The following is a 19,454-nucleotide window of genomic DNA, read 5'->3' as shown; positions in this document are numbered from 1 at the left end:
AACCTTGTCCAACAGGACCCCTACCCTACTTTTCAAATTTCCATGTTTGATTGATGTAATACACTTTATTCTGGACTTCATGTGTTTTGTTAAATGTCATATTGCATTATTTATGGTTTTATCTTTCCTTTGTAAGCCACTTAGTGAAAAATGTTGAAAAAGCAGCATATAAATATTTGAAGTAACTGCAGGGAATCCACTGACAGTTCCTTTCTGGATGCCCTTTTGGCCCTGACAGTGCATAGTTTTATAACCTGAAGGTGGCAATTTTGCTCTTGACACTTGCTTTGTCAGAAAATGGGCTGCAGAGTTCTATATCTGCTGAAGCTTCTGAACAGTCATCAATGGTAGCTCAGCATATGTGTTATGGACAACAGGCTCTCCATAAAGTGCTGAAAATGCTTTCTTTGCTCTAGATACCTTGTGTGTGTATGTTGCATCTGCTTATATTCCTAGAGAGGTTACATATTTAGATTCTGTGGTAACAATTCTGTTTGGATTGTACTTCATAAGCCCTTTATAGCAGTTCCAAAACATCTGGTTTTGTTTGTGTTTTCAAAAAATAATGGACTAATATCCCTTTCTTGGGGGAAGAATGAGGAGAAGATGAATTGGGACAGGACAAATATTCTAGGCCCTTTAAATCACCTCTGCTGCTGTGTGCAAAGTCAGCTGGAAACAGAACTAGCCGCTGCTGGATATGTCCACAATAAAGATCTGCTAAGAAATGGGTACAATTGGAGAAGTATGGCTTCTGCAGTGATTGGTGCCATTCCAATAGTAGTTAGCCCCTATTAGTCATAGTGGTAAAGTTGTAGGGCAAACATAATTGCACATGCTACAATGAAAAGTGAAGTAGAGAACTATGTGAAATCATTTGTGGTAGTTGTAAGAGGCAAAGCAGAAGTAATGAGAAGGGAATGAAGAAGTAAGCCCCATTGAACATACTGTAGAGGATTTACTTCTAAGTTAACTTGCATAGGATTGCACTGTATTTTTAAAAAGAAGCCCAACATTCCTTCAGGCCCTGTGGACATTCACAACATAAACTAAACCAGTTTCCTATGAAATCCAAAATATATTTGTTTCCAAGGAATGAGAAGAATCCTTATCTCGCTAATGTGTCTTTAGTTCTGTCAATTATGCATCATAAGGGTTTTGGGGGGGCAAAAAAAATGTCTTTGAAAACCTTGTTTGCTTCTCATGTTCACCTTTTGAGCAGAATTGGAAATTTCAGTTTACCACTACATTCATTATCAATGTGGGGTTGTCTTTGAGCCTGTTTCAAAGTGAAATCCAGTATTAATTCAGAACGTCAAGTAGTATCTACTGTATTTGAAGTCTAGTGAATGAAATTGAAACTGTATTACAGTTGATTTTTTAACCTTTTTCAAAGTCTTCATTAATAGCCTTACAGGAGTTCCAAATTGTACCAACTCCCCATTGATGTGAAATTGCTATACCTTGTGAATCAAAGCCATTTTGATCTTACACTCTGTTTTCACCTCAAGGTGACTTAACTTTGCACATGTAAATCTGCCAGTACAGTCGTACCTTGGAAATTGAACGGAATCCGTTCCGGAAGTCTGTTCAACTCCCAAAGCGTTTGGAAACCAAATCAAGACTTACGATTGGCTGCAGGAAGCTCCTGCAGCCAGTTGGAAGCCCCATCAGACATTCGGCTCCCAAAAATAGTTTGTAAACCAAAACGGTCACTTCTGGGTTTGTGGCGTTCAAGAACTCAGCTGTTTGAAAACCAAGGTACAACTGTATTTGAGTATCAGTTATTGACCTCCTAATCTAGGAAAAATCAAGAACCAGAAATGGGGAACATTGATCTGGGTTGTTTTACAAAATGTCTTTTGTTTCCAACATGTTTTCTGCACAGTATTTTATCTTTTAAAAGTATTTTCCTATAGAGTTGTGGGCGGGGGGGGGGGAGTAAATTGTACAGAAGGAAGAAAAAATAATTTTCTGTGATTTTAACTTTGCACTATTCTCCTCCTCTAAGTCCTAGTTCAACTCTGAAGTAGTGTTTATGAACTTATCAGTCTGTACAGGTTTTGTTCCTACTGAGATGTTTGGCCTATAAAACAGATCAGATTAGATTAAAACACAAAATAGTTTAAACTGTAAAAGAAATTGAAATCGTTTAAACTGTAAAAGAAATTGAAAAGAAAATTTATGGAACTGGGGCAGGGCGGAGGGAAGGCAAGGATTTGGAGAATCCCATTTTATGGATTTGATAATGTTTTTGTGTATACTTTTCTTTCTTTCATTGTTGTTTGTTTTTATTTTTGTTACTTTTGTTGAAAATGAAAATAAACTGTAAAAGAAATTATATTTTGGGGAGAAAGAGTAAAATTCTTAAAACATTAATATATGCTATTGATGATGTGCTTGGTTTAGAATTCATGGGGTAAAATTTCAAGTTTGACATAGGTTTCAAACTGTACCAACCTATGTTACCCGGAAGTCATTGTTGCCATAGCCCTGGGGTTGGAAATCTGTTTGTCTTTGGGTATTACGTTGGAAATGTATCAAGAGCTGGAAGACTTGATGAATATCGCGATTGGTATTATAATTAGATAAATCTTGGATAAATACTGTAGATTCCCTGACTATTGTCAGGGCTTAATGGAGTTGGAGTCCAGTGTCTGCAGGGCCACAGGTTCCCTACCTCTGCTTTAGTCTTTGCACAAATTCAGTTTTTAAAAATCAAGTAAAGGCATATGAGTTAATTGAATAGTCTTTTGTCCTTACCTTGCTCAGTGACGGTGGTTTTAAACTTTCTCCTCTTAGGGAGCTCTTTCTCATTGATTTGTCTTCCAAATAACCTGTGTGGGGTAGAAGATTATTCTGAGACATGCTCTTGGGTTAGTCATTTCATACAGAACATGAGCCTCATCTTTGTCCAGTGCATCTGGAACACTTGCTGTTTGACAAGCTGTCTTTTGGGGAAGTTGGACTTCTATTACCGCTATTAAGTGAGAAGAATCCCTGATAAGCTTCACCTTGGGGTTCACTGAATAGAGTTTGAAAACCAGTGTTTTATCCTTCTGTTTTCTTTCAGATCTTTTTTGGTAATGCCCCGTCGTCACCTTCCCTGAGAGCTGCAACTACTCAGCATTTCTTTCCTCTCCCGCTTTTTTAGACTTCTGGCCCACTGTGTTTTTGCATTCTTATTCATACTAAGTTCTGTTGTCAAAGAAAGCTGGAGAATAACAGCAATTTGCTTAGTTGTGCCAGTTTTGACATAACTAGCTAATCTTTTTCCTTGATCCAGATAGCCAGGCATGCTACTTTCTAAATCAGGAGTAGCCAAAATGATGTTCTTTGTGTGCCATTGGACTACAATTCGCATCACCCCTGTCCATTGGCCATGCTGGCTTAGACTCTTGGGAGCTGCACTCTGCGGAAACACCTCTTGTTCTAAGTTATATGATATACATGGTAACAGTCTGGATTCTTGGACTACATTAACACCTTATAACTACAGTCTGTTTTACAGTCTCCTGCTACAGCTTGGATGCAGTCTGACTTTGGTGGTAACCATTGCTGCAGAGTAATTATCAGAGGGAGTTTCACAAAGTGCACCCTTTTGAGAACTCGAGGATCTATCTACATAGTCCCATCCCAACAAATTACTTTTTTGGCTTTCTTTGCCAGTGCATGCTTTATGGGACTGTTTCGGGGAGATGAGAAAAATGGGGGTGTCTTGTAACTTCCATAGATTGATTGCTGTAGATCTGACAGAGATGGCTTTCTGCCAGTTTTGTCTCTTCCTGAGTTAAAGACCAGTAGTCAAAGAGTCCTGAAGCTTTAGAAAAGGTTCGCTGTGAATTGAAGGCCTCATAGCATGTTGGCTATCCCCAGGCATTTGGTATAGGAAGGTAGTTCTAATTAATAGGGGACTGCTGCAGATTGTGGAAGTTCTGTGGCGGAGTCCTGCTGCTATCCCAGTGGTCTTCAAAAGGTGGTTGTGCAGTATTTTCCTTGATAAGATTTTACCCCAGAATATGAATTTTTAAAATATCAAAAAGCACACTATTCTTTGAGAAAGGGTATTGTGGTTGTAGATTAGGTACATACATTTTTTTTGTCTTTTATTACATCTTACCAACTTGGTTGATCATTGAGCCTCTCATTTGGCTTACTTTAGGTTGGAAGCATAAATTAGATAAAGGTGGAAAGTACGGCATTGATTGAATGACTATAGTACCAGAATCATATATCTTCTACTAGAAGGATCCACGGTGGATTGCAGGGCAGTGACATGCAGGGCTGTGCACTTAAGCCCCTATCCCCAGGCATGACTGGGGGTAAAGTGGCTGCTGAAAGGACTGTGGGAGAAGAGGCACCTATTCCTGCCCAGTGCTTCTCCCCTGGAAATCATGCCTGCCAGTCTGCCGCTTACCAGTTGCAAAATTCTAGCTGTGATTCCCAGACCTGTATTCACTGCTGAATGCATAGATCAGACTTCAGTTCTCTTCATACATGGCACTTTTCAGGATGAAGATTTGCATTGTGTGCTCTTGTGTTGTTGACCATGTGCTGATTCTTGCAGACTGTGTATCAGGGTGGATTTGATTTAAATCAAATTGATTTAGATCACAATTTAAATCACTAGTCAGTAAGACTCGTTTTAAATCATTTTTTTTACAGAAAGACTCATTCTTGCTGGTATAATCTTAATATTTACAACCAGATGAAGGTTTCATTTTTGAAATAATAAATTTTCAGAGTAGTTTTTACAGTTACAAAGTTAAGGCCAGTCTTGGGATGAGGGCAGGTAAAAGGTGAGCAGGACAAAACAGCGCCCATCTAAACAGTGAGGCACAGCAGCAGCAGAACCAATGCCACATCCAGAGTATCATCACTCATACCAGCCAGGGTGGCATGCAGGCCTAGAGCTGGCACCATGATCAGCTCCTGGGCTGCCTCAGTCCCAGAACACCCTTCTGATTGCAGCTTCTGATTGAGTGCAGGAAGCTCCTGCAGCCAATCGGAAGCCGCACCTTGGTTTTCGAACCGTTCCAGGTGTCGAACAGACTTCCGGAATGAATTAAGTTCACCAACCAAGGTACCACTGTATTTCTTTCATCTTTGAAGAAATTTTCTCATTGTAGCTTCTGTTCTCTCATGCAGGATGTTCTTTCTTGCTTGTGAAGGCAACTCATTGGCAAGACCTCACTGTGTGGGTACGGGAGAACATAAGAATGCAATCACATTCTCTTCCTCTCTCCTCCAGCATCTCTAGTGTTTGGAATCTGAGGCATAACAGCCATTGGTACGACACATATATAAAATGACTTACAAGCTATCTTTTTAGGCATAGCTTACTCAAGACAGCGTACTCAGCATAAAAACACAATATAAAAAATTTTCAATAGCAGCACTATTAACAATATCTTAAAACACAGGCCAAATAATTTGCTTTTTTACATTATCATGTGTAAATGTTCTTAACGTGTGCACCAATCCATGGATGAATGTGTGTGCTTGTTTATCTAAATTAATAAATATATATTGTTCACCTTTAATGACAGTTTCCAGAGCTGTTTTACAAGCATAATATGAAATGGTGATAAAACGGCCAAGTCAAACAATATTGTTTGTGTTAGCATGTCAGCCTAGGCAGGTGTGGTACTGTTGTGGTAGTGCTCAGAGCAAATAGGCTGGTGCATACGGTCAGGTTATTTAAATGTGATGTTCTACATGTAAGCTCTTTAGCTGTACTCATTGTTTGTTTCAGACCTTTACTTTGGTCATACTTTGTAAAATGGCTGATCTTAGTGTGGACCATTCACAAAGCAGGGTTGCTTCCACTGGGAGCCATCTTTTATTTCAAACTAGCAGAATGCGTGAAGGGCAAACCTATTTACTGCAAGGACCCCTAGTTGCCTGCAAACTCATTGCAACACTGGAAACTCTTATAAACTAGATCAGACTGCTTGTCTCTCTATCTCAGTATTGCCTACTCTGACTGGCAGTGGTTTTCCAGAGTCATATGTAGATGTTTTTCCATCACCATCTGCCTAGTCTCTTTTTTAAAAAAAAACAAACAAACCCAAAAACAAGCTGTCTCAGAAATTGAGGCTGGGACCTTCTGCATCCAGAGTGTCCCACATTCTGGACAGGTGTTGATGCATTGCTTGCAAAGTTAAGCCTTCCTACCCATTTGGCATGCCAGTTTAGTTTATTTGTGCATTATGAAGAAGCATAGAACCTTTTCAAAGCATGGACCATTGAGGACTTACTCCCTTTGACCCCTAAGGAGCTGTTGGTTTTCTTGAACTAGACGAGTGACTGTAGGGAGCCCTTTTTAGTCTTGCACCTACTATTCTAAATGATCATCTCACACAGATTCTCCATTGGACAATTGTGAGATCTTGTCAGTTAAAGTAATTTTAATGTGGGAGAAACTGCTAAAGGGAAGAGCAGGAATTGAAAGGTGCATACGTTGGGGGTGAAAGTACCAGCTGCCAGGAAGCAGGCCCTGAGACAGGAGCCTTGACAGCAGGTGTTAGAGCGTCAAGGTTATGACTATTTTTAGGGGAAAGTATACAAACATAGCATGGCATGGCAGTCTGTTTGTTTTGAAACCGCCTTTGCAAAAGCTATATGTAAAATATAGATTGCATTTGATGAACCAAAGCAATATTTAGACCTTACCAGAATAACTCAAATGTATCTGAAATCTTTGTTTTTATACATTGGTTAAAACATAACTGGACTTTTTATCTACAACAAAATGTTTTCTCTAAACACAGGACAAAGAGAAGATGGGATGAGGATGAGAGCCAGTGTGGTGTAGTGGTTAAGAGCGGTAGTCTCGTAATCTGGGGAACCGGGTTCGCGTCTCCGCTCCTCCACATGCAGCTGCTGGGAGACCTTGGGCCAGTCACACTTTGAAGTCTCTCAGCCTCACTCACCTCACAGATACAGATAGGTAGCCGTGTTGGTCTGCCATAGTCAAAACAAAAAAAAATTTTTCCTTCCAGTAGCACCTTAAAGACCAACTAAGTTAGTTCTTGGTATGAGCTTTCGTGTGCATGCACACTTGAAGTGTGCATGCACACGAAAGCTCATACCAAGAACTAACTTAGTTGGTCTTTAAGGTGCTACTGGAAGGAAAAAATTTTTTTTGTTTTCACCTCACAGAGTGTTTGTCGTGGGGGAGGAAGGGAAAGGAGAATGTTAGCCGCTTTGAGACTCCTTTGGGTAGTGATAAAGCAGGATATCAAATCCAAACTCTTCTCTTCTTCTTCTATAGTTCAAATGACAAAAACTCTAGAACATATTTTATCTGATATATTTTCTGAGAGTCTTAGAAAATGCAGGTTTTTCAACATCCTGAGTTGCAGTATTAGTGTTTTAGAAGGGAGGGTCACATTGTAAGTTCATTAGGTTTTTTTCTAAGGTACTACAGTATAGCTGCATAATCCTGAAGAGTGATGATGGTTTATAAATCAGTTGAATAAAACTGAAGCTACTGATATTTGGCTTTCTCTGGCTCTAGAATTTAGTGTACTTAATTCAGATAGAAACTGCAAACTGCATGGTGTGGCAAAAGTGGATGGTTAGTAGTTTTCTTCCTCGTAATACTAGAATCTGTCCAAGATTCAGGACAGACAATAAGCAGGTAGTTAACACAGTACTTGGTAAGATAAGACTAGAGCAGTTCTGTTATATTTAGTAGAACCAGATAATTAACTACTTGACAGTGCATCATTTCTTGATAGAAATGAGACTGTAGATCACCTTCATTTGAAGTCTGCCTGATAATTTCTCTTAAGGCTTTAAATTTACCCATAAAAAGTGTTGTGAAATATTGTCTCAAAATATGGTTAAATAGTAGGGTCAACTAAAAGTTATGCATAGTTCTCTACTAGTTTGAAACTCCTTTCTACTAGTTGGACTTCTGCATCAAATCACGTTTGCATGTTACACAACCACTTGTTGCTGTATGACATTGAAACTACTAATAAGACCAGGGGTCAGCAAACTCTTTCAGCAGGGGGCTGTTCCACTGTCCCTCAGACCTTGTGGGGGGCCAGACTATATGTTGCCATGATTATGACCCACATTTTTGGCAAAAACCCACGTTGACAGTTATTATTTCTCTCGTGAGTGGGGGGTGGGGGGCTAAGGTAAGCGTGCCATTTCTGTCAGCCCTTGAGAGTGTGTGCGCATGGGTGGGTGAAGGGAAAAACCATTGGCCAAGCTAAGTCAGGCCAGTGCCGCTCAAGCAAAAACGTTCTTTTCCCTGTGTGAGGGAAGACAAGGCGGTTGCAGCCATTTACCTTTCCATGGCTTGCACTGTGTACCTAACAAGCGGCCTCCCCAGCAGAACTGCTTCGGAGTGCAGCTGCCCAGGTGCTCCCCACTTCCTCTGGCAGGGAGCACCGCTGCCACAGTCACCAGCGGGCCTCGCTCCCGAGGCGCCTCCGAGCCCCCGCTGTCGCAGCTGCCCTTCCTGAGGTCAGTTGCCGGCAGCTCCATGGTGGAGCTCTTTTTCCCTCTTCCCCACCCCACCCCCTCAGAATAAAAGATTGCTGCGTGCACAGCGGACGGAGAAGGGGCTTGTCTCCAGCAGCCGCCCGCCTCACTTTTGACCCCCAAGCCTGGCTGAGTCGCAGAAACCATCACGTGCGCGCGCTATGCCGGCTGCCTGGTTCCCGGACTGTCCGCGGCCGGATCTAGAAGGCAATTGGGCTTGATCTGGCCCGTGGACCTTAGTTTGCCGACCCCTGAATTAGACTATCGGGTACACTTAGCATTCCTTTCAAAATTGGCAAAGCAGACATGGGGAGCAGCTGAAAGGGGAAGGGGTGTTGGGACTTGGTGATCTAGTTTCCTAGATATGGTGAAGTTTAAGGAGGTGGTACTTGCAGTTGTCAGGATCTGTGCAAGAAAAAGTTGTCATCACTCCATAGCTCATTTATTGTTACAGTAAATGAAGGGGATGAGAATGGGATTTTGATAAAGCAGAACTCCTCCCATAGGGCAGGGAAGGGAAAGGGGGTTGGTGAATAGTGTTCTGGCTTATTCATGTTGTGGTTTAGCAGGATGGGCAAACTTCATGTATGTGAATAAAGATGGGAAGCATAATAGGCTCAATCAATCCATAGGATCTATTTATTAATTTATTTAACAAAATTTATATACCGCTTGATTATAGAGAAACAGCAACCTCTAAGCTGTTTGCAAAAATACTAAACATTAAATTTCCCATTAAAAACAGAAGCAGGTATTTAAAAGCATCAACAAGATTATTAAAATGAACAATAGCTAAAAAGAGATTAAACGCATTTAACTTCTACATGTCTGGATAGGCTTGCCTAAACAAAAATGTTTTAAGCAGGTGCTGAACAGATTACAGCAAAGGTGCCTGCTTGATGTCAATATGAGGGGAGTTCCGAAATGTAATATTATGTAGTACTTTTGAACAGTGGCATAGCAAGGTCAGATGGTACCTGGTGCGGAAAATTTCTTGTTCCCCCCCCCCCCCACACTGAAATTCTTAAAAGAAGGAAAAATAAGATACTCACAGTGGAAAGTGTAATTTTCGGATTTATTTACTAAACATTGTGAGCATAAGCACTTAAAACCGTTTTTTCCTAACTTTGTTCTCTGCAAATTTTGAAATCACATCATCAATTCCTTTTGCTACTTTGTTTTCAATTGACAAGATGGCTAAGCCAGAGAGCTTTGCCGATCTCAACCTGATGCCCTTTCTGATTCTGCTGCCAGTCTTTCTCTTCCTGCCTCTGCTCCCTGAAAACGTTTGCTATGCATCTAGGCCTGTGATATAGCGAAGGCCAAAGAAAGAGAGAAAGGGCTGGCCTTCCTGTTAGGCAGGGAGACGAGGCTGCTTTAGGTGCTAAAGTAGGGGGGCAGAAGAGCAAAAGAGCAAAACCCAGCTGGGAAAAGAGGAATCTGCTTCAGTCTTGCTCTGTCTTAAGGAGCTTCCCAGGACCTTCTGAGCAGAGGCACGTCAGATATGGAAACTAGGAGCTAAATGGCACCTTAAACCTAGGTTATGGGCGCAACAACAGAATGTCTAGGCGTACTTTTTTATAACAAGAATACAAAGCTGAAAATGAATGAACTGCAGCTAAAATACTATGTTCATTTTTCATATGGTTTAGTCCTTCCCCTGCCCACCCCCCTGATATTCTTAAGAGGGTCTCTTCTCCAGTCTTCAGAGAGTGGCTGGAAGTGGGGAGGCGGAAAAAGGTCCTCCTTTCCTTCCACTCTGCAGTTTAAATCTGAAATCTTAGGCGCAGTACTGCGCCCAGAGCTCAGAAACTGCTTGCGCTAATGAAATTCCCTGTTGCAAAATGCGCCTAGAACAATGAGAGTTTTGAATGCTGGCCCCAGACTGGGGACTGCTTCTTGGATTATACTGGTCTGTTGATTTTTTGAAAAGCGTTCTTAAAACATCAGCACCAAATAGAATCTCTGGAGGAAACTGAAATCATTGGGAGATGAGGAAGAAGCAGAGGGGACCAGGGAGGCTGGTGGGGCTCAAGACCAGAGTGGAGGGGGAGCAGGAGCCAGAGGCCAGGGCTGCAGGGAGGCTCTTGGCCAGAGCCATCACAGGTTGCCTGGGGAAAGAGTGGCAGGCTCTGAGCAGCCTCAGTTTTCCCCACCTGTGAAACTGGACCAGCTGGGCAACTGGCTGTCGTGTTTACCCCCGCTGCAAACAAAAAGGCAGCACCAAAGGGAGGACAGTATTGTGACTTTATTGCATTGTATAATTTTTTTAAAAATGAATTTGTCATTGTTTGTCTTATTTATATTTATATGATGCTGTGTTTTATGTTAGAGATTGCAATAATGCTGTTTGTGATTATTGTGAAACACTTTGAGCTCAACATTTGTTTTTGGACAAGCGAAATACAAATATTAAATCAAATCAAACCCTGCTTTTCTTTCTAAGTTGCCTTTTATTTTGTATTTCTTTATTCAACTTTTTTTTTAAGGTGCAGAGGGTGACAGTGGACTACAGCAGCCCTGCCATGTAGTCTGCTTTCTATACTGCACAGTGGGCTGCCTGAGGGAGTAACATAAAACAACGCTGTTGTGTAGACCACTTGTATTATTATGCTCTATTGCGGCTTGGAGGAGGATCGTGGCTGAGAAGGGTTTACAACAGCCACTCTCATTTTGCCCCAAGGCAGCTTGGTGCATGTGGCTGAGAGGTGGGGGGGGGGGGTAAGGGGGCTCATAGCAACCCTGCAGTGCAGGCCACACTTTCTCCCCACAGGAGAGCTCTTTTCATAGCTCTGTAACTGGAATTCTATGCAGGGAAGGCATGCCTCTGAGCATATACAGACCACAGTCCCAGGCCCCAACACCCCATAGGGGTTTTTTGGGGGGGGGGTGAGTGAAAAAGTTGCCTCTGCTGCCTTCGGTCCGCCCATCCTTTCTGCCTCGCTTATCTTTGCTGGTATGCCCCCCCCACTCCCCACCCAAAGCCAAACTTCAAAGGCCCTAAGGAGGCCTACCCTGCAGGGCTGCTGGGAGTAACCGCCTGTCTCTCAAAGGGTGATGGGGGCTCCTCTCACCATGAGGGGCGAAACGCCTTCTTTGATGCTTGCATGGCGTGTGACTTCTTTTTAAAAGCCCCTTTTCACATGACACTGTGCCAGGATTGGGGCCTCTCACACCCCCACTTCTCTCTTTTCTGGGGACAGGACTCCTTGCTGCCAGGCAGGCGAAAGGAAACTGAATTGCAAAGAAACTGAAACAAATGCCTAGAGAAGCTTGTGCTAGAAGGAAATGAAGGAGAAAGACGCCCGGGGGGGGGGGGGGGAGCGGCGGGTGAGAGAGAAGCTTCGTTTTGAAATGCACCATTTGTTTAAGGGGCATTTTTAGAAAGAACGAAAGTTGTTTAAACACTAAGAAATGGGATGATAAGCTCTGGGGTTTGTGCCTCTTTATGGATTCCAAGATATCTGATTGTTGGAGTTCAGAGGAATCCCTCATCTGGATCTTGTGTAGAAATGAATTTTCTTCACTGGAAGAACGAGTTTCAAAGTTTTACTGCAGAACCGTCTTAAATACTAGTTACAATAAGATAAATGTTATGAAATACCAAAGTAACACAATGTAAACAGTTATAGCTGTTATATACACCATGGGGGTAATGGACCCCTTGAGGCTTCTCCCCACCCCGCCAATTCCACTCCTTGAAAACCAGGGAATCTTCTGAATGCATTCCCGGTTCAAGGTGACACGCGCACAGCCGGGCTCCCTGAGGAGGAGAGGAGGAGGCAGAGGCTGGGCTCCAGGGTCGGTGTCCTGGAGGTTCGGGCTCACGCTGACCTCTCCCCACCCTCAGCCCCCCCCACCCTGCCCCGCTTCTCCTTTCCCGCCAGGGCAACCAGTGGCGGAAGGAGCGTGGCAGAAAGAAAGCAGCATCTTTCTTTGGGGGACCGGGAGCAGGTGCGTTCAGCCGTCACCCCCCTCAAGATGGCACCTGGCCCGGCCCACCCCCTTTCTCTGCCACTCCTTTTGAAGGTTAATACCATTGTCCATTACCTGGACCAAAAACCTTTGAAATTTATTTTTTCAATATTTTTGGCAGTTTACATATGCCTATTCCAATGCAAAGTCTCTCAACAGAACTGAAATGAGTTCAGTATTTTGGTTCTGCATTATGGTAATACTTTTTGAGGGGTGGCATGGGGAGTGGGGTGGTAAGAGTCTTGCTGAATATATAGTTTCAGCATTACAAATCATGTGTTCAGGGGCCATTTAATAGGATAGAAGTAAATGTCAAAGTCACTAAACCTGACCGAGAGGAAATATTATAGTGTGGGCTTCCTTTTCTGTTTTTGAGCGAGAGAATCACTACTTTTCCCTTGTTTGGTATCTCAGTAAGATGGTTAAATGCATCCTCTTCTAATGATAATTTTGGATATGTGATGCTGAGCATCTAATTACTCCCACTTAATGTGTTATAGGAAATTCTTTTTTGACACCCTTGAGTCTTCCAGATTGAAATTCAGATCGGTTGTACTGTGCCCATAAAAATGGGGCACCTAAGATGTGAATGTGCTGGATTTTTACTTTCATCAGCCCTTTCTGGTTCTGACAATTATTATTTTGTATTTCATTTGCAGGCAGGCAGAAGTCCTGAAGGCTGACATGACGGGTAATGAGCTTTGTTTTTCATTTCAAATCAGCCAGAAACTTGGGTGGTCTGCTTTCCGCAATTGCTACCTCTGGATGCGAATGGGACCCGTTCCAGAGCCCTGTTTGCATCCTGAAGCGAACGCAACCCGCGTCTGCGTGGGTCGCAATTTGCCGCTTCTGCACATGCGTGTGATGTCATTTTGAGCATCTGCGCATGCGCGAGCAGCGAAACCCGGAAGTAACGCATTCCATTACTTCCGGGTCACTGCAGAGCGCAACCTGAAAATGCTCAACCCGAAGCTACTTCAACCCAAGGTATGACTGTAAAATACATGAACTAGGATCAGTAAACTGTGTTTTTCCTTTTAATGTGTGCCCTCTACTTCTGACAATGTTTCTGACAACTTTGATATCTGCCCCCTTTTCTGCACCCAAAACACAAGAGATGTACTAGCATAACTTGCAAAATAGTGTTCAAGAAATTCAGAGCTAGGATAATGTGCCATCATTATTGCAGAGTAAGCAAATTAATACACTGGCAAATTAATACACTTTCCACATTTCCTTCACCCTGAGAAGTTTCAGACCAAAATCTTGCATTACAGGGTGTTTTCAGCTGCAGCCTTTGCTGATGTAGAAAGGAAAGTGTTGTATCTTGGTGAATCCTCTTTTGAGGAAATGGCAAGGAAAATGCAGTTGTTGTGCTATAATAATAAAACCTTGATCTTCTCTAGAATCTATCTCAGCACCTACTTCTGTCCTATTATCACAGTACCATCGAGAGTGTCTTAACCTATAGTGTATTAACGTGGTATGGGAGCAGCTCCGAAACGGATAAAAAAGCTTTACAGAGAATAATTAAAATTGCCCAGAATGTTATTGGGCTCCAACTACCAACCCTGGATGAGATCTTCACGTCTCGCACTTTGAAGAAGTCACACAATATCCTGAGAGATCCCACCCATCCTGCTCACAACTTCTTTGAACTGTTGCCTTCGGGCAGAAGATATAGGACAATGAAAACACGAACCACACGCCTTCTGAATAGTTTCTATCCAAGAGCTCTGATTGCACTAAATAATGATCTCAGGGCCAGTTGCAAGAAATAGCAAGCAGGGAGTAGGAAGGAATGAGATAGGTTTTAGGTTATGTTATGCCTTTAAATAGGTTATGTTATATTCTGGATTATGTTATGTTTTATAGATTATGTCTGAATAGGATGAGAGTGTTGGAGATACGTGTAAATGTGTATGTGAACCCGGTCTTTGGGGGGGTGTTTGATTTTCGTTGTTGTGTATACTGTGTATATACGGACAATGACAATAAATTTATCTAAATCTAAATCTTCTTACTACTCAGATTCAAAGCTGGGTCCAGCTGAGGCCTGGACATCCAGACAGGCTTTGCAGGACTTATACCAGAAAATGCTGGTAACAGATTTGGAGTATGCATTGGACAAAAAAGTGGAACAAGATCTGTAAGTATCTTAAACTTGGGCATATACTGTTTGTCAAAGAGATCCCTGAAATTTTGGGCAGAATTAATGGCATATTCAGAAGATATTCTTTTATCTTTGAGTATGTCAGCTTAAAAAGTTTAACTGCTCTTAACAGAACTTTCAAGGTATCACTTGGGAAATTATTTTGAGAAGGTGAAGTTTGACTGGAAATGTGGTTTGACATAAACCATAAATAATTCAGTGATTATTTTATTTCATTTTTTATATTACATGTGGCTGGTAGTAACATGGGACAAATGTGTAATATAGTATTGAGCTAAAAGTATGTATTGTTATTTGGATGAACTGTTTACATGTGAAGCTGTTTTATTGAATAGGAGGCAGGGTTGTAAAGAGTGAGGCCTGCAGAGTGTCCCACATTGGACACTAAACTTCTCTTTCTTCCTGTAGGTGGAATCATGCCTTTAAGAATCAGATCACAACTCTACAGGGTCAAGCAAAAAACCGATCAAATCCAAATCGGAGTGAAGTTCAGGCTAACCTCTCTCTGTTCTTAGAGGCAGCTAGTGGCTTCTACACACAGGTGAGTTGAGGGATTGCACTATGAGCATGGGGCATGGAAATGGCATAACTTCCATGGCACCAAATAGGTTTTGTATGTTTCTTGCCCCCGCAAATTTGCCCCCGCAAGATGTGGTAAAAACTGCCAACCTAAACACCCTTAAAAGGGGAATAGACAAATCGACCAAGCTGTCAGTTGGTGCTTAGTCATGATGGTTGTATGTGACCCCACAGTTTCAGAGGCATCCATCTTAAAATTCAGTTGCTGTGGAACAGCAGTGGGAGAGGGCTGCTTGAGTCTTCCCATAGGCACCTGGCTAGCTGCTGCAAAACAGGATGCTGGCCTTTGGTCCAATCCAGAAGCACTTGCCTTTCGTTCTTACATGCATGTATATTCCATTTTGCTTTTGCAATATCTCTCTTTTGTAGAAACATTAGGTACCCTATGGACATAACTGATACTGAGTTAGACTATTGGTCTGCCTTGTTTGACATTGTCTCCTCATAACTGCTTGCAGCTCTTCAAGGTCTGCCTCAGCCCTGCAGTCAGAGAGTCATTTAACTGGAAATGCCATGAATTGAATCAGACCTTCTGCATTCAAAGCATGTGTTTAGCCACTGACATAAGGCCTTTCCCCTAATATTAGCTGAGGAGAGGTGAAATGAGTTTAGAATGATACAACATGACCTCTGTGTCCTTTAGATTTTCATGAACTTCTAAATCTTATATAGAAGTGAAGGTGGGCTTAAGGATAACACTCAAAGTTGACCAATTCCTTCAGGCTTTTCTATCTGGTTGCTAGTTTTGCTATAACTATTAAAATTGATTTGTTTCTAATTTTAGCTACTGCAGGAGCTGTGCACAGTGTTTAATGTAGATTTGCCCTGTCGTGTGAAGTCATCCCAACTGGGAATTATCAGCAATAAACAGACGCACACCAGCGCCATTGTGAAGCCACAATCTAGCTCCTGCTCATATATATGCCAGCACTGCCTTGTCCACCTTGGAGACATTGGTGAGTACCATGAACACGAACAGTAGAATCTGCAGGAGGAAGGTATACATAAGCTGTGCAGTGACAGTGAAAAATAGAGTTTATGTCAAGTATTAATAGCAATATGTAATTGGAAGGAGAGAATAGGAGCACCTGCCAGGTTGGAGTAAACCAAGGCTCCTAGTCCAGCACTATGTACAATAATAGTCCACAAAACCTATTTATTTTACGAAACGGCGGGGTGTAGCACATTGACTAGTAGTGTGGAATGTTCTGTTTCAGCAATTCTTCTTGATTTTTCAGCTCGCTACAGAAATCAGACCAGCCAGGCTGAGTCTTACTACAGGCATGCAGCTCAGCTTGTCCCATCCAATGGTGAGTTTATGGAATGCAGTCTGTGTGAGCGAGTTTGCCAATTCTTGATCAGTTGTTTGCAGCATAATCCCACTGGTTCTGTGGAGCTTAGTTTCCATCTTCATACTCTACTTCAACACTGAACCCTATGGAAGAAGGATGTCCACATACCACATTAATTCTATGGGATTGGCAATAGATAACAGAGCTAAAATGTTCATACCTCATATCAACTGGATATTTATTTCATTATCATTCTTTCAATTTTTCTCTGTGTTTAGTCCAGAGGGATCTCCATAGTGGCTTCCATTAAATAGTTTAATTATATTTTATTATCTATTAAAACCACCTACATATTTCCTCCCTCTTCAGGAAAGCTCTGCCATTCCATTGCTTCCAGACATGTCCAGTCCCCTGCTCAGGCTCTTCCTTTCTGTTCCTCCACCCCCTAAGTGAACCCTTTCTTGAATCAGAAAAAAACTTGTGTTGCAGCTGGAGATGTGTCCCGTGGCACAACCTGCTAACTACATGTCCCTTTGCTTCAGTAAGTTATAACAGGAATGTTAGCAAGCCAGTTTTTGAAGCAATCCTCATTACTACATTAGGACTGACCTGCTTATTATTGACCATGGTCAAAAACTGTTACTCCAATAGTAGCTGCTGCCTAGAATATGGTAAAATAACTGGGTTGTACTTACAGAGTGAGTCCTTTACTTTATCAGAAACTTTTCTTCCCTTAAAAAAAAACTTTAGGTCAGCCTTACAATCAGCTGGCTATTTTAGCATCCTCCAAAGGAGATCACCTGACCACAATTTTCTACTACTGCAGAAGCATTGCTGTGAAGTTCCCTTTCCCAGCTGCCTCTACTAACCTACAAAAAGCACTTTCTAAAGCACTGGAAAGGTAAGGCTAATATTTTCTAGGTAGTGAGATACCATTTGTAAGCTTCAGGCTATTGCTACAATATAAACCTTTTCTCCAAGATGCTGCAATACTTACATATGTGTCTTTTATAAGTAGTTCTCAAAGAACATCATGTTAGAAGTAAGTAATTTCTTTTCCTCTGTGCCTCCTACAGGTTAATAGTAGCAACAAAACATTTATTCTGCCCCTGTGGTTGTAAATTTGATATGACAGTGCCATTGAATTTTCACACAAATTAGTTACAGACAGGGCAAGGTTTTGTTATGTCAGTATACTTACGTTTTTGCAAAATGGGCTACAAGTATTTGCCTGAACACACAGTGGTTAAAAATAAAGTTGCAGGAGTGCATACAAGCTCTGCCGCCAGTGCCCCCACCCCAGACTCCTCTCAAACTTGCCAGAGTTCTTTATCATGTGACTGAAACCACCTTGGTTGTGCTGGCCAGTGATCTCCCATGGGCTGGGGACAGAGGTGAAAGCTGTTCCCTGGTTCTGGATTTCTCAACAGCTTTTGATACCACCATAGACCTCCTAAAAATCCTCAACAACTTTGACTCCGTAAAAAAAACAACACTCAGCCACTTTGGTAGATCACTGCCAGTTTTTTAATAGTGGGAGTAGATCTCAGTCTCTTGAAAGTTGGACATGTCTGATCTATATGAAGCCGCTGGAGAGATAATCAGGGAGTTTGGGCTGGGTGCTCACCAGTACGCAGATGAATCCCAGCTGGACCTCTCGTTTAAATTGGAACCAGTGAAGATTAAGAACATCCTGTGTGAGTGTCTGGAGGTGGTTGGAGGATGGATGGTGGTTAACGGATTGAGGTTGAATCCCGACAAGACAGAAGTACTGTTTCCGGGGGTCAGATGTGGAGGACTCTCCCGTCCTGAATGGGGGTCACTGTTATTGAAGGACCAGGTCCATAGCCTGGGGGTCATTTTGGCTTGCAGCTGTCCTTGGAGTTGCAGGTTAATTTTGTGTCTAGGGTGGCTGTCTACCAGCTCCATCTGGTACGCCAGCTGAGACCTGCTTGCCTGTGCTTTGTCTCTCCAGAGTGGTATATGCTCTGGTTATCTCCTGCTTGGAGTACTGCAGTGCACTCTGTGTGGGGCTACCTTTGAAAGTGACTCAGAAACTACAACTAATCCAGAATGCGCCAGCTGGACTGGTGACTGGGAGCTTGCTTTTCACCTTCCTAACTCCATTGCTGAAGCCACTTCTCTATTTTATTCTGCAGCAGCCACTTTCTCCCCCATGTCCACCCTTCCTCCCCTTTCTTTTGTGCAATTCCATTGTGCACAAACCACCCCCATAGTAACTTCCTGCATCTTTCTCCCCCGTACACAATGCAACCACTAAGCACCATTTTCACCTTCCACCAAGTTATGAAGCCACCACCCCATCCTGTTCTTCAGGCCCTTTCATGCCCCTGCTTTCATTGCCCCTACTCATTTATTTCAAGCCCCCTTTGTACCCTCTTTCTCACATTTTCCCTCCACACTCCTTTTTTCATGTCTTCCTTACAGAGATCACCCCATTTTTTTGTCTTCTCCCTCATATTGTGCTGCCCCCCCCGTGTGTGTGCGCGCACGTACCTCTTCCTGTTCCCTTCTGTGCAGCCTCCTTCATGCATGCACACAATACTGGCATATGTCACTGTATCCTTAAGATTACTAGAATATTAGATTGTTCATTTAGAGAAGGTTAAGTTCAGCTGATGTTGGCATTCATCTGTCTTGAGGGACAATGGAGTGCACTTCCAGGGGTGAAGTCAGACTGCGGGAGAATCACAGCGTCTTTTGTAGCTGCGGAGACCAGTAACTTGTAACTGCTTGCTCCCACATTGTTTTTGGTGTGTTAGCCGCACCAAAGTGACCTCTTTGGGGCACAAGCTATAGCTTCTAAATTACTTCATTGAATCTGGAACTTCATGTATGAAGACAACACATGATACCAGGAGTGAAAAATGTGTGGGAAGGTACTATGGAATATTTGGGTGGAAGGGTATATC

General features: G+C 42.4%; 1 protein-coding gene across 2 annotated transcripts in view; it reads left to right on the top strand.

The window, feature by feature from the left end:
- Window positions 1-19,454, top strand: part of SMG7 (SMG7 nonsense mediated mRNA decay factor) — a 62,058-nt gene that overhangs the window by 2,747 nt on the left and 39,857 nt on the right. For both annotated transcript variants that reach the window (XM_083621363.1, XM_083621362.1), the window contains exons 2-7: window positions 13,137-13,168; window positions 14,509-14,626; window positions 15,059-15,191; window positions 16,014-16,185; window positions 16,468-16,539; window positions 17,272-17,422. In XM_083621363.1, coding sequence (XP_083477489.1) covers window positions 13,137-13,168; window positions 14,509-14,626; window positions 15,059-15,191; window positions 16,014-16,185; window positions 16,468-16,539; window positions 17,272-17,422 — 678 coding nt within the window. The remainder of the gene's footprint in view (window positions 1-13,136; window positions 13,169-14,508; window positions 14,627-15,058; window positions 15,192-16,013; window positions 16,186-16,467; window positions 16,540-17,271; window positions 17,423-19,454) is intronic.

Source organism: Podarcis filfolensis (assembly GCF_964270895.1).
Source record: "Podarcis filfolensis genome assembly, chromosome: 6".
Taxonomy (NCBI): Eukaryota; Metazoa; Chordata; class Lepidosauria; order Squamata; family Lacertidae; genus Podarcis; species Podarcis filfolensis.
The sequence above is the reverse complement of the archived record's forward strand: the minus strand, read 5'-3'. Positions and strand labels throughout refer to the sequence as shown.